Raw genomic sequence first — 12,777 nt, forward strand, 5'->3', positions numbered from 1 at the left:
AGTGGGGCAGGGGACATAGCTAAGCTCTCATCAATATCAGACAAGTGGGGCAGGGGACATAGCTAAGCTCTTACCAATATCAGACAAGCGTGGCAGGGGACATAGCTAAGCTCTCATCAATATCAGACAAGTGGGGCAGGGGACATAGCTAAGCTCTCATCAATATCAGACAAGCGTGGCAGGGGACCATGCAAAGCTCTCATCAATATCAGACAAGTGGGGCGGGGGATATAGCTAAGCTCTCATCAATATCAGACAAGCGTGGCAGGGGACCATGCAAAGCTCTCACCAATATCAGACAAGTGGGGCAGGGGATATAGCTAAGCTCTCATCAATATCAGACAAGTGGGGCAGGGGATATAGCTACGCTCTCATCAATATCAGACAAGTGGGGCAGGAGACATAGCTAAGCTCACATCAATATCAGACAAGTGGGGCAGGGGACATAGCTGAGCTCACATCAATATCAGACAAGTGGGGCAGGAGACATAGCTGAGCTCACATCAATATCAGACAAGTGTGGCAGGGGACATAGCTGAGCTCTCATCAATATCAGACAAGTGGGGCGGGGGACATAGCTAAGCTCACATCAATATCAGACAAGTGGGGCAGGGGACATAGCTAAGCTCTCATCAATATCAGACAAGTGGGGCAGGGGACATAGCTAAGCTCTCATCAATATCAGACAAGCGTGGCAGGGGACCATGCTGAGCTCACATCAATATCAGACAAGCGTGGCAGGGGACATAGCTAAGCTCACATCAATATCAGACAAGTGGGTCAGGGGACATAGCTAAGCTCTCATCAATATCAGACAAGTGGGGCGGGGGACATAGCTAAAGCTCTTATCAATAAAGGATAAAATGGGCATGGGGCAGGTTTCTTCACCTTGCAACAAATTCTTTTTTACAGTCTTCTTCTTCTTTGCGATCGACTGGTCAAAATCTTATACCGTACGGTCCTCAAGAACGTTGCAGCAGTGTGACGCAAATCTGCCTCTGTTCCCGATAGCTTTTCTTGGAGAGATGTCGCCAGACATGGGCACTTCCAGGCACTGTCGATGGGGTAGATAGATGTGGGAAAAACGTCTCATTTAGAGACATCACGTTCACTGACAATGTCCGTTGTCAGTGAACGTGACTTTGGCAGGAAATATGACGTTTTCCCCACTTCTATCTACCCCATCGACAGTGCCTGGAAGTGCCCATGGGCCAGGCCTCCACTCGGTTTGCAAACAGAGGACATTCTTCCAGGATGTGGTCCGGCGTCTGTTCAGAGAAACCACTTATAAATGTTTGTCGCATACGCGTGGGGTCCCGATTTTTAGCCATGCCCGAGTGCTGGACCCTGCCGACTTCGGTCGACTTTTACGAGCACTCACTGCCCAAATTTTCCTTCTCCTAGAATTTGCCTACCAGGGCTTAGGAGGTTAGTCTCCCTCCCTGAAACAGGTGGCACTGGTTTACAGGCATTCTGAACCATCAGAGTTACTCGGTCCGTTACCTGGTGTAACAGAGTCCGGGTCAGGGGAGTGGAGCCAAGGCTTGAGGGTCAAGATGCTTTACAGGAGGAGACCTGTCCAGTACTTTGCTACAGTGCTTCAAAACAAATTCTATTGACTCTTGACTGACATCAAAGAGAAGTTTTTAGCAACAAATACACTTTAAAACTTGGACTAGAACATTTCTGTTCGCAGAAGGAAAAAGATAAATGCCAACAATGGTTTAGTGAAAATATTTATGACAAGAATGTTTTTTTTATTAAAATGCTTAGAGTTAGACCGTATTATTAAGTACACATTATTCTTTGTTTTTGGTGATACATACATGTACACATACATGCACTGTATTTAAAGTGCTGTTTACATACAAGATGTGAAAAAGTGACATCTCATTCACATCAATAGGAAATGTCCCGAAAGGCAAAAATAATTGTGTTGTTGGGTCTTTCAATGAAATATCGTTGTGTTTTTCACTGGTAATAAGGTTCTCCAAGCATGATTTGCATCAAAAATGCCGAAAAATGCACTGCTGGTTTGTCCTATGGAAAGTGAACAAATTGTGAATTCCGCTTGGATTGATTTCATGCTGCACCACAGAGTAACCTGCCAGTTTACCTCAGAATCTAGTGCATATGATGACATATTGTCCATGTTACCAGATGGACACAGTTTATTTTAAAAAGATTACCAACGAGCGCACATTTTGGATGTTTTTCTTGTGAGGAAGCCATTCTCCCAGGCCTCAAGAAGCACTATCCGGGGCAGTCTGCTCGGTAAGTTGGAAGGCCTGATAAGATGCGCGGCAATTTGGAGAACTCATCCTCCAGGATGATGAGGAAGTCATGATTACAGGTTATTTTCCCCTGACAATGGCCCCTAATGTATTAACATGCTTCCTGCAATGGTTGCATCAGAAAATGAACACAAACATTCTAACAATTGAATTAAGCAATGGCCAGTAGTAACTGCAACCGCTCCTGATTTAAATGAGTAAAACATTAATAATTCTTGGTAATCTATACAAAGCAAGATAATGAGTATTGTCAAAAAAAACCCTCCGTCTGCTGACTAGAATTATAATACCTAGTGTAAAGAAACAATTTCCTACAAGCGGAAATTCACATTCTACTGAGAGCAATAACCTGGTTAGTACAATGGTTAATGCATTAGACTACTCTAGCGGATGACGTCATACAATACAAATGTACATGTAGTAAGTGGCAAATATTTTTACCTTTTTTGGCCCAGCAAGTGCTAACAAAAACCTGTTCACTCGCAAATACTCGAAGAGAATCGACTCTAACTCCAGTTTAAATCTGCCATTGGAGACGTCACTGGCGCTAAAAACTATTTCTCTTGACCTCGATTCAAAAAACTTTTTCGAAAAAATGCTATTCAAACGATAAAATCAGCTGCAAACATTCTCTATCAACTTATTGAACAATATGAAAATGATATAATGGAGAAAAGATCGCACAAATATCGAAATGTAAGATTATTTTGAAGAGAACTATTTCGGCCGATTCACTCTACCACTTGCGCGACCTGGTCACAACTGTCATGAGGTGACTATGTGGATGGATATTTCAATATGGCGACTTCGAATGGCATCTGAGGGACGAGACAAGACCACCATTGATTTTTTAAGCCTTTTAGCAGCGAAATTGTCAATGTTTGACCGCGTCGCATCATTGAAATACTGCGTGCGGTTGTGAATCTGAAATTTTGATATGATATTCCGGACAGTCGGGCAAGTAAAAAGTGAAAAGTAAACTGGTAGTTGACCACGGAATTTTTTTGATAATCAACAAATTGGACAGACGTTGATATTTCCACTCTTTTCAGCCAACTGGCAGAAAAATCTCAAAACGCGTCCCCTATTGCCAAATTAGCAAAATTCAAAATCAATTTTTTCATGAAATAATATCTTTATATCTGTAGACTTGCCACACCAAACATCTTTTCAATACCTCTCCAAATATGCACTTGACAGTTAAAAACATACTCGCGTCTAATCGATAGGTCTGGAACCTCCAACCTATGAATATTCAATGGTGGTCTTGTTGCGGACTACGTCCTTCCCCTAACCTCTCCATCCCCAGTAGCCCATCTAATATTAGAGTGAAATCTGTTCAGTGAAATCACAAAGATGTGGGTTACTGTGTCATTTCATCCTTTGAATCATATGGCTGTTTAATACGTTGTAAAACGTGATTATTATATACAGTGGAACCTCCCTTTGTGGCACCTCTCTACTAAGGACAACCTCTCTATTAAGGACACTAGTTTTGGTCCCAAATTGTTTGTTTCCATTCAACTTGACCTCACTAATCAGGACACCTCTCTATAAACCTTTAAAGGACAAACTGTGACGATCGTCGATTCTTGGCCAAGACGCCAACTTCGACGATCATCGAATTTTCACCATGCCCAGTTTAGTTTAATATTCTAACACTATACGGCGACACAATCACAAACTGAAGATCTCAGCGAGTTGGACCGCTACTACACAGTGTATTTGCTACACAATGGTGCAGAACTTTTTGGTGTGTTTTCAGGTCAAAATCACTGATTGTCTTAGAGAAAATTACATCATTAATTTGGGGGAGACGGCCGTATTATTATCTTGGCCTTTTAAGGGTTAAGGACAGCACTTGTCAGTCCCGAGGGTGTCCTTAATAGAGAGGTTCTACTGCCAGTGTCTGTACATGCAGCAGTTCCTCCTGCTGATGCCAGGGCAGAGGAAATTTATTAGGCCGCGGCTATTCTTACGACGATCCCTAATGCATTTTACATACAAAGTGCTTGTTATTCTTACGACGATCATTTTCACCTTTTTAGGCCTTAATCCTAACCCTGACGCTCACCCTGACCCTTGCACTTACTCCTAGCGCCAACCCTAACCCTAACCCTTCCTTTACACTAGTCTTATCTCCCTACATCCTCAGTTTAATCTCTGAAATCGCATAAATCCTAAGTTACGACTAGTCGTAAGAATAGCCACTTTGAATTTATTATGCATAAAACTCTACCTTCAGGGCGGCGTGCAAGAAAAATTGCTTTTTAAAGGCTCACGCAGTTCATAAAAAATTGAATTTGTAACCGAATTTGAAATTGCGTGAATACAGACTAGATAGTACTTTCATGACTCTCATTGTATAGATATACAAATACTATAGGTACCAAGTTTCCGCAAATTCGTATGCATAATAACTGCACTACAGCATTGTGAAAAATGCAATTTCTATTTTCCTCGACCACCAGTGTCACGAACAGCGTACCCCTTTAAAATGTCTTACTCAAAACTCGTCATGAAAATTTTTACCAGCATTGCACATTTTACTGCCAATAAACAAGTCTTTATTTTCTAAGATCTCCTTGAGTGAGAGATGTAGGTCTTTATCCGTGTCAGCGAGATTGATCAGATTTTTGGCCTCCTGTTTGGCATGATTCGGGTTCTTCGGATCAACGTAGGCCTGTAAAAAAATGATAGAGGGTGAAAACATGCAAAATATGATGTCTTGCTTGTGGTGAACTCTTCTCATAACTTAAAGTGATAAGTATGATGTGATTTACAACTTTGCGGAAATACATCCGTTTTCAATTGTTGATCACAAATGTAAAGCTCAAATTTTCCATTTTTGATTAGATTTATTATAAAATCGCTGAATGCAAACCACCGCGACCGCGAAAATGTTCATGTTGTGACGTCATCAACGAAAACAGCATCGAAGCGAGCCGTCCGGGCGGGATTAAACCATCAATTTCTAGAAAATGTGCATTTTGATTCGAAAACCTTACCGATTTATGAGAAAGTGACGTAGTCATTTGTCAAAAACAGCTAAAACATTATATGGTGAAATTTGACACGAGTTACCCAACTTGGGCATGAGATATGTTGGTTTTTCATACAAAAACAGCTTCCAGCAGGACCGCAACGTCACCAAACAGGATCATTGAAAAATCATCAAACAGCAATAAACAATGCACTAGAACGCTGCAGGGTGTAACCATAGGCCTGTCAAAAATTCACAAGCGATGTCCCAAACTGCCTGGTAACACTGGCGAAAATCATTATCAGAGATCAGCATTGGTGTGATACTACCAGTGGAGGTGCATGGTGGCCAGTTGGCACATTATCCTCCTGGCCAGGTAAATCACACGCCCAAGTTATCCCTTTTTAAAAAGAATGTGTTTTAAAAGAATGTGTTTTGAAAGAATGTGTTTTGAAAGAATGTGTTTTGAAAGAATGTATTTTTAAAGAATGTGTTTTAAAAGAATGTGTTTTAAAAGAATGTGTTTAAAAAAGAATGTGTTTTGAAAGAATGTGTTTTAAAATAATGTGTTTTGAAAGAATGTGTTTTGAAAGAATGTGTTTTGAAAGAATGTGTTTTGAAAGAATGTGTTTTGAAAGAATGTGTTTTCACAGAATGTGTTTTGAAAGAATCTGTTTTAACAGAATGTGTTTTAAAAGAATGTGTTTAAAAAACACATTCTTTTGCAATACTGTAAACCCAGAAATATTTGTGGCTATCATTGCTTGCTGGCTATTGGCATGGTTTTGGTTTAACACTTTAACAGTACAGTAGAACCTCTCTATTAAGGACACCCTCAGGACTGACAAGTGCTGTCCTTAAAGAGAGATGTCCTGATTAGAGAGGTCAAATTGAATGGAAACACCCAATTTGGGACAAAAACTAGTGTCCTTAATAGAGAGGGCGTCCTTAGTAGAGAGGTGTCCGCTAAGGGAGGTTCTACTGTAATTTCAATCACCATTGTGGCATTTCATTTTCACAAACTTTCCTTGATGCAGAAACACAAAATTAAAACGTCTACAGGGATTTCCGAGTTTGCAACAAAAGGGTTAATACTCACGAGTAATTCTTCGCTTGTCACTCTCCCGTTACGATCAGTATCAATAATCTCCCGGAATTCCTTTTGTCGTTCGTCCTTCCATTGTTGTTCCTGCTGCAGCCAATCAGATTGGACTACCTCAACGTCACCAATGGGCACTACTACAAACTCGGACTCGGTCAGGATGCCATCTCGTTCCTCTTGGTCTGAAATAATAATGTGAACATTTGTCAACCTTTTATTACAAAAATGAAAGAATACAAATCCCTCTGTGATTGTGAGGGTTTACGCCAGGATTAAATTTGAGGGGGAGCAAAAAAAAATTTTTTTTTCCAAAATTTTTTTTTCTTAAAAAGGGTATATGACCCCTCCCGAGAAGTTTTTTGGCCCTAAAACCGCTACAATTGGCTCCCGGATGGCTCTTATTTTACACATCAAATCATGAAAATTACTCAATCGACAGTAAAACAAACTTTAGTGCTCAAAATTAAGGGGAGATATCCCCCTTGAAATATTTTAGGGGGGGGGGTGAATCCCCCCCCCATCCCCCCTCTGGCGGAAACCCTGATTGTGGGTGTTCTAGTTATGCAGATTTGGTCTTGTGGTACACCAGACTAGAATTTGAAAATTGATAGATCAGCGAACAGAACTTTTTTCCCACAAAACCATTTTATTATTATTTATTATTTATTAAATCCAAATAAACAAAATTACATATTGAGACAATTGCCAGGGCTTAGGCTGAAAGCATTAATAGCCCTGGTTACAATGGTATACAAAGAACAAGTTAAATCAAGATAAGGTAACATACTTTGAATGGAAAGAAAGGAATGCAAGTAAAGGTAAAGTAACACAAATAGTTATAGTTTGTACAAAGGTAGTGATTGATGAGGGGTTCCATTGATCTGGCACTAGTTACCAGAAAAGGCGATAATATTACTGAGAAAAGTGGCTGTTTTTTCTACAACAAGCCTGTTTGAAGTAAGGTCCAATGAAAATTGACCATTAAGAAGAAAATGGAGCCTCTCATCAACACGAAGATTGAAAAACCTAACAGAAGTAAGGTGTGGCAGCAAACCAGGATCACAAAACCATTCATCATGTATAGTTGAGAAAAGCATACTTGAACAAGTCTAATCTTACATGTACCACCTGACCAATAGAGAAACAGAAATTGAGTGAAGAACTGCGGCAGAGCCTGGATGGAAAACGCGACATGATGTTGGTTGATGGCTTACCGAGGTTACTCAATATATCTTTCACCATGTGGTTCAGCATCGTCTTGCTCTGCTCAGGATGACGGAAGTTCTTGAATTCGTTTATCGTTAGCCGGTTATCTTGTGGATCCTCGTCTGCCTCGGACCAGCGGAATTTATATCGAATCAACTGGTCATTTTCTAGAAATAGAATAGAATCTATCAGAGTACTCCCTACACACGATATTCACAATAGAATCTCTAGGAACCTTGTCAAGCAACTCACATGGACATGCGCACCGGCTGGTTGGAAGAATGTGTTTTTTAAACTTCCATATATTCGCTTTGGATTGTCCAAACCTCACTTGATCTTGCACATTATTGATAGCACTTCCCGAATTCTTTGCTCCATAAAATTATCACCAGTTCCATCAAGCCGATTTTGCCAAATTTGGACCCGAAAGCTTACAAGATCGTATATTGCCTCATAGCGAATGCTGTTGACAGAAGTGCGTCATTTTCGCAGGTGCCGGACCGTCGGTGACTTCATGACGTCTTTCTTAAATTTTTCATGGTATGACATCATTTTCGCCAGCGTGGCTGCGTATGTTTTTGGCGCCAAGATGTAGAATGTCCGATTCAAAAGCTTGATGTATTTCATGTGGCAATATTCATGCAAAGAACTTTGGTGAGTTTCGATTTATCTCGCTGGGGTCCCACAAGTAAACGGTAATAGGATTCCGCGAAGTTACTATTTATAGCTCACAAGGTCATTTGCACAAGATATTGATGACGTTTTAGTCACGTGACAGTCGGACATCGACACTTATTTCTACGCATTTGAGCTTATTTCAAAGTCAATTACCTTTGACCCTGCATAGTTTTTAGCATGAATGATACCATAGAGTCAGAGAGAGAAATATTCAGAACAATTATGTAGTATTTCCAACACTCAGACATGTGCCAGAATGCTTCTAAATGCCCCAGTTAGAAAGCCTGAATCCATTACGAAACCGCGAATCCATTACGAAACCGCATGTTTGTCCGACATTGCCTGTAATTCAGCGATGGGGAAATAGAGGGCAGCAGCTGCAGTGACCTCATCTTCGCGAGTTGCTATTCAAACGATTTTAAATGCTATATACTGACACTTCAAAACGCCTGCTTGAACAAGCTGTGTCTTCTTACCTGCTTCATCCATACGAACTGACTCGTAATCTTCGGAGTGCTGCTCAGCCTTCTGACGACTGTAGCCCTTTGCCATCAAGAACTGGATGAAGAATTCTTTCCAAGTAATGAACCCTGGAAAGAACACGAGGCAAGCAGTGATAAAATGAGGTCGGAATTCGTAAGGAGTCTCCCAAAATAGAGGCTTGACAGTTGAACATCGAGAAGACGGTAAAGCACGATATCACTTCTTATACTTGCCATCATTATCTGGATCTAAGGCCTTAAACACGTGCGCATTCTCCTCCAGAGATTCATCAAAATGCTCCTGAACTTTTTGAATAATCCAATCCTCTAATTCCGACAAGCTAATAAGCCCATCCTTGTCGACATCAACTCTGAAATAAAATCAATCGACATGTTCAAAGGACACAAAATCAGCTTAGGCCTTTTAATTCAGCCCGAAAATACAACAAGACTTTAGTGACCAGTTATGACCCATTTCCAACTACTACAACTATAGATGACGACATCATTCTGACTTTGTCATTGAAGGGTCAGGACACCTAGGCTTCCCCGTCTGTGGCCCCTAGGCTTCCCCGCCTTCTCCAAGCTGTGGACTGCGACGTGTCTATCAGACTCCTTGGGAATGCTGGCTAATGATTTGACATAGCGCAAGACTATCTTGTTGCCCCTGGCGATAACAAGAGTTCAATTCAAGGTGGGAATTTCGTTGGCCCCAATAACCCCCTCTTGAAGAATTCACTGCCACTTTTTTGCCCCAGTGAGAAATCCCCTTTATTTCATCACCCAAACTGAAGCTAATGAACTTTTTTTGGGAAATGGCAGAGAATTATTGAGCTGAAAACTCGTATTCTGCAACTGTTCTGGCCGGGGTAAAAACTAAATCTGAGAAATTGCAATCTATCAAAGAAACACTGTGCTCAAACCGTCAACCAACCAAACGGAATGATCGAACCATTTAGCTTGTCCTGAGGGGACTGAAAACTCCCCCGATCTTTTGGTTCGAGACATTTCAAATAGGAGGTTTGGGGTTGCAGGGTGGATTCCAAATGTTTAGGATTGCTTATATTCACCTATGGACAATATCTTCTAACTTTTTTACTGTTTCTTCAGCAGTTCCATCTTCAAAGGCTTCATGATTTCCTGTCCGAAAAAAAGAAAATATGTAATATTTGACAGTTTGCTTTGCTTGTTTATTTTTCAAATGTCAGAAAAAAAAAAATTATCGCCACAGCAAAATATTTGTCAGTTTGCTTTGTTTGTTTATTTTTCAAATGTCAGAAGAAAAAAAAATTATCGCCACAGCGAAATATTTGTCAGTTTGCTTTGCTTGTTTATTTTTCAAATGTCAGAAGAAAAAAAAATTATCGCCACAGCGAAATATTTGTCAGTTTGCTTTGCTTGTTTATTTTTCAAATGTCAGAAAAAAAATATTATCGCCACAGCAAAATATTTGTCAGTTTGCTTTGCTTGTTTATTTTTCAAATGTCAGAACAAAAAAATTATCGCCACAGCGAAATATTTGTCAGTTTGCTTTGCCTGTTTATTTTTTGAATGATCAGTTAGAGTTTTAAATTTAAATTTTGAAATTCAGCAAGATAAAAATGATTTTCAAAACGTCATTTTGGCCACGCACAACTTTGTACCGAGGGTAGAAAGAATCTCATTTACCTAAAAATACTTCTTTTCTGTAGTCACGATTGAGGTGGCCATCCTGTTCCATACGCACTGCATCGAGATGATCTGGAGGCTGAAGATCCTCTTTTTTCAGCAACGGTCTCCCAGTTGCCGTGACGACATGCAGGACGTTGTCGGGCGACTTTGTAAGATCTCTAGGTATGGCAGGCAGTGCATAGACTAGTTGGTTCGCAGACAATAGGATTATTAGAAAGATCACAGATATCAGTTGGAAGTTTCGCCAGCAGAAAAAGGCGTGTGCAAATAGTCTACCAAGAGCTTCAGTTCTTCTGTTATTATTATACTTCACTTCACCATGGACGGTCCGTGTATGATCATTTAGCCTCTGGGCATTCATATCATCCTGAACAGGACTTGTAGATCCGTGTGTCTTCAACATTATTTCAATCCGACTGTGTGCCAGTATCAGTCTGCAGTACATGAAATATAATTATTTATTAATTCGATTAACCACAGTTGACAAGTATCTAAAATAGTGGATTTACTGTTGTAGTTGTCATTATAGAGTAAGACACTACCACTATAAATCCATGCACTTGATTGGGACCAACGTTTACGAAAACGTCGCGTCTCGTCACGTTACAGTAATGTAAAATGCATGGTGACGTGACGACGGCCAACACTACGTCATGTAAACGTTGTTCCCAATCAAGTGCATGAATCTATAGATAGAGATTGTCTCTAGAGTAAGGCACTTCCACTAGATAGAGAAGTGGGAACTATTAAAAAGAAAATTTCAAGGCAGCATATGTCATCTTTCATCAGCCAAATGGGACTACAGTAGGCCTACACAGGGATGTCAATAATAAGCCAAGGCAAAAAGTCTGAAATTTATTTTTTCTTGAAAATCTTGTCCTTTGATGACTGATCAGCACTTGCTGCACAAAAGTGCCTCTAAATTGCTTATTTTTAGTCCGATTTTGAATATTCAAAGATCCAATGAAAGCTTAAGAGGTCTTCCCATATATACCATCTATCAAATTAGGGATTTAGGGAGACGAAAAAGTTTAACATCTGCCAAAAATCGTGAATTTGACATCCCCGAGTACAGCCGTTCACCAAAGGCAGACATATTCTCTCTGCTATAGTATGAGCTTCAAGGATGTATTACTAGCCACTGGCACTGTACAATAATAGTAATACTAATACATTCCTATTGTGCAATTGGCTCATCAAACGCATTCAATGATTGAAAGTTCAAGGAAACTGGTCGTGAAAAGGACAAAAACAATATTTGGTGATCGCAGTTTTTCAATGTCTTCTGCACGACTCAGAGTCTCTGGAATAAAGTACCTGAGGACATTACGGCAATACTTGACTTGCCAAACTCAGCTCGACGCCGAACTGCAGCGTCACTCGCGGACAAAGATAAAACAACTCGACATTTTTTTCACCGGTTTTCTCGCTGCGCATGCGTACCAGCGTCATCTTTTGTTGATTTCCGCTGGTACGCATGCGCAGCGAGAAAACCGGTGAAAAAAATGTCGAGTTGTTCTATCTTTGTCCGCGAGTGGCGCTGCAGTTCGGCGTCGAGCTGAGTTTGGCAAGTCAAGTATTGAGGATCCAGGCTCTTTTAAAAAGCACCTCAAGTGTTGGCTGTTCAAGGGACATCATCTGTGATAAATCAGCTGTACTGAAGCACTTTAAATAGCAAATTGGCCTACTGATGAGCGATGACAGACATTATCATTATTATTCAATGCCAATGGGACAGAAAATGGCCAGGACCACAGATTTGGAATTTAGTTTTAGGCTGGGATACTTTGCGACTGCCCCGCTATCAACTGTCCACATCTTTGTATAGGGCTATAGGCTATATATAGTTCAGAATCAGATCAGACATTCACTATCATTGTCATTGCATTGATCGATTGCGTGACTGATTCTCGGCACTGTCAATATCTGTCATGCTGTCAGATTTGTAGGCCTAGAAATGAGATAGGAAGAGACGTCAATCCTTCTCTTTTGGGCGGGGTTTGTACTACTCTTCAACTAGTCAAGATTAACTGTCTGCACAAATGGACGCAGAAACTACTCTAAATAAACACTACTAACAATTTGTTGCAAAAATTACTTTGTATTTGTTATATTTTACCAAACATTAGTACCAGTGCATTTATAACAAAATTGCCACAAAATTTGGAAAACGGAAGCACTTTACTTCCATCTGGCGGAGACTTGGATCAATATTTTTCCGGAATTTTCCGACTTTCCCCGACAGACACTTTGCCGCTAAAGTCCGTTTGCAAAATTAGTGCAAGAATATTACACCTCTTTTTCATAGGTGGTTCCTCATAGTCAAAAATAAATAAACCAAGCGACGCAAAATTGCTTTTT

At 40.4% G+C, this 12,777-nt stretch overlaps 1 protein-coding gene across 3 annotated transcripts; it reads right to left on the bottom strand.

Moving 5' to 3' along the window:
• Nucleotides 1–1,742: 1,742 nt before the first annotated feature.
• LOC135497135 (45 kDa calcium-binding protein-like) lies at nt 1,743–12,559 on the bottom strand. 3 transcript variants are annotated; one of them, XM_064786870.1, is made up of 8 exons: nt 12,536–12,559; nt 10,414–10,850; nt 9,816–9,885; nt 8,980–9,116; nt 8,740–8,853; nt 7,594–7,752; nt 6,377–6,561; nt 1,743–4,977 (listed from the first exon to the last, which is right to left on the bottom strand). In XM_064786870.1, the coding sequence occupies exons 2-8, from the start codon at nt 10,817–10,819 to the stop codon at nt 4,801–4,803; spliced, it is 1,248 nt and encodes a 415-aa protein (XP_064642940.1). In that variant the 5' UTR covers nt 10,820–10,850; nt 12,536–12,559; the 3' UTR covers nt 1,743–4,800. The 3 variants fall into 3 exon arrangements, with proteins under 3 accessions (XP_064642940.1, XP_064642938.1, XP_064642939.1); XM_064786868.1 differs by having other exon boundaries at nt 12,515–12,546; XM_064786869.1 differs by having other exon boundaries at nt 12,496–12,545.
• Nucleotides 12,560–12,777: the final 218 nt, after the last annotated feature.

The sequence above is a fragment of the Lineus longissimus genome, chromosome 12 (assembly GCF_910592395.1).
Source record: "Lineus longissimus chromosome 12, tnLinLong1.2, whole genome shotgun sequence".
In the NCBI taxonomy this organism is placed as follows: Eukaryota; Metazoa; Nemertea; class Pilidiophora; order Heteronemertea; family Lineidae; genus Lineus; species Lineus longissimus.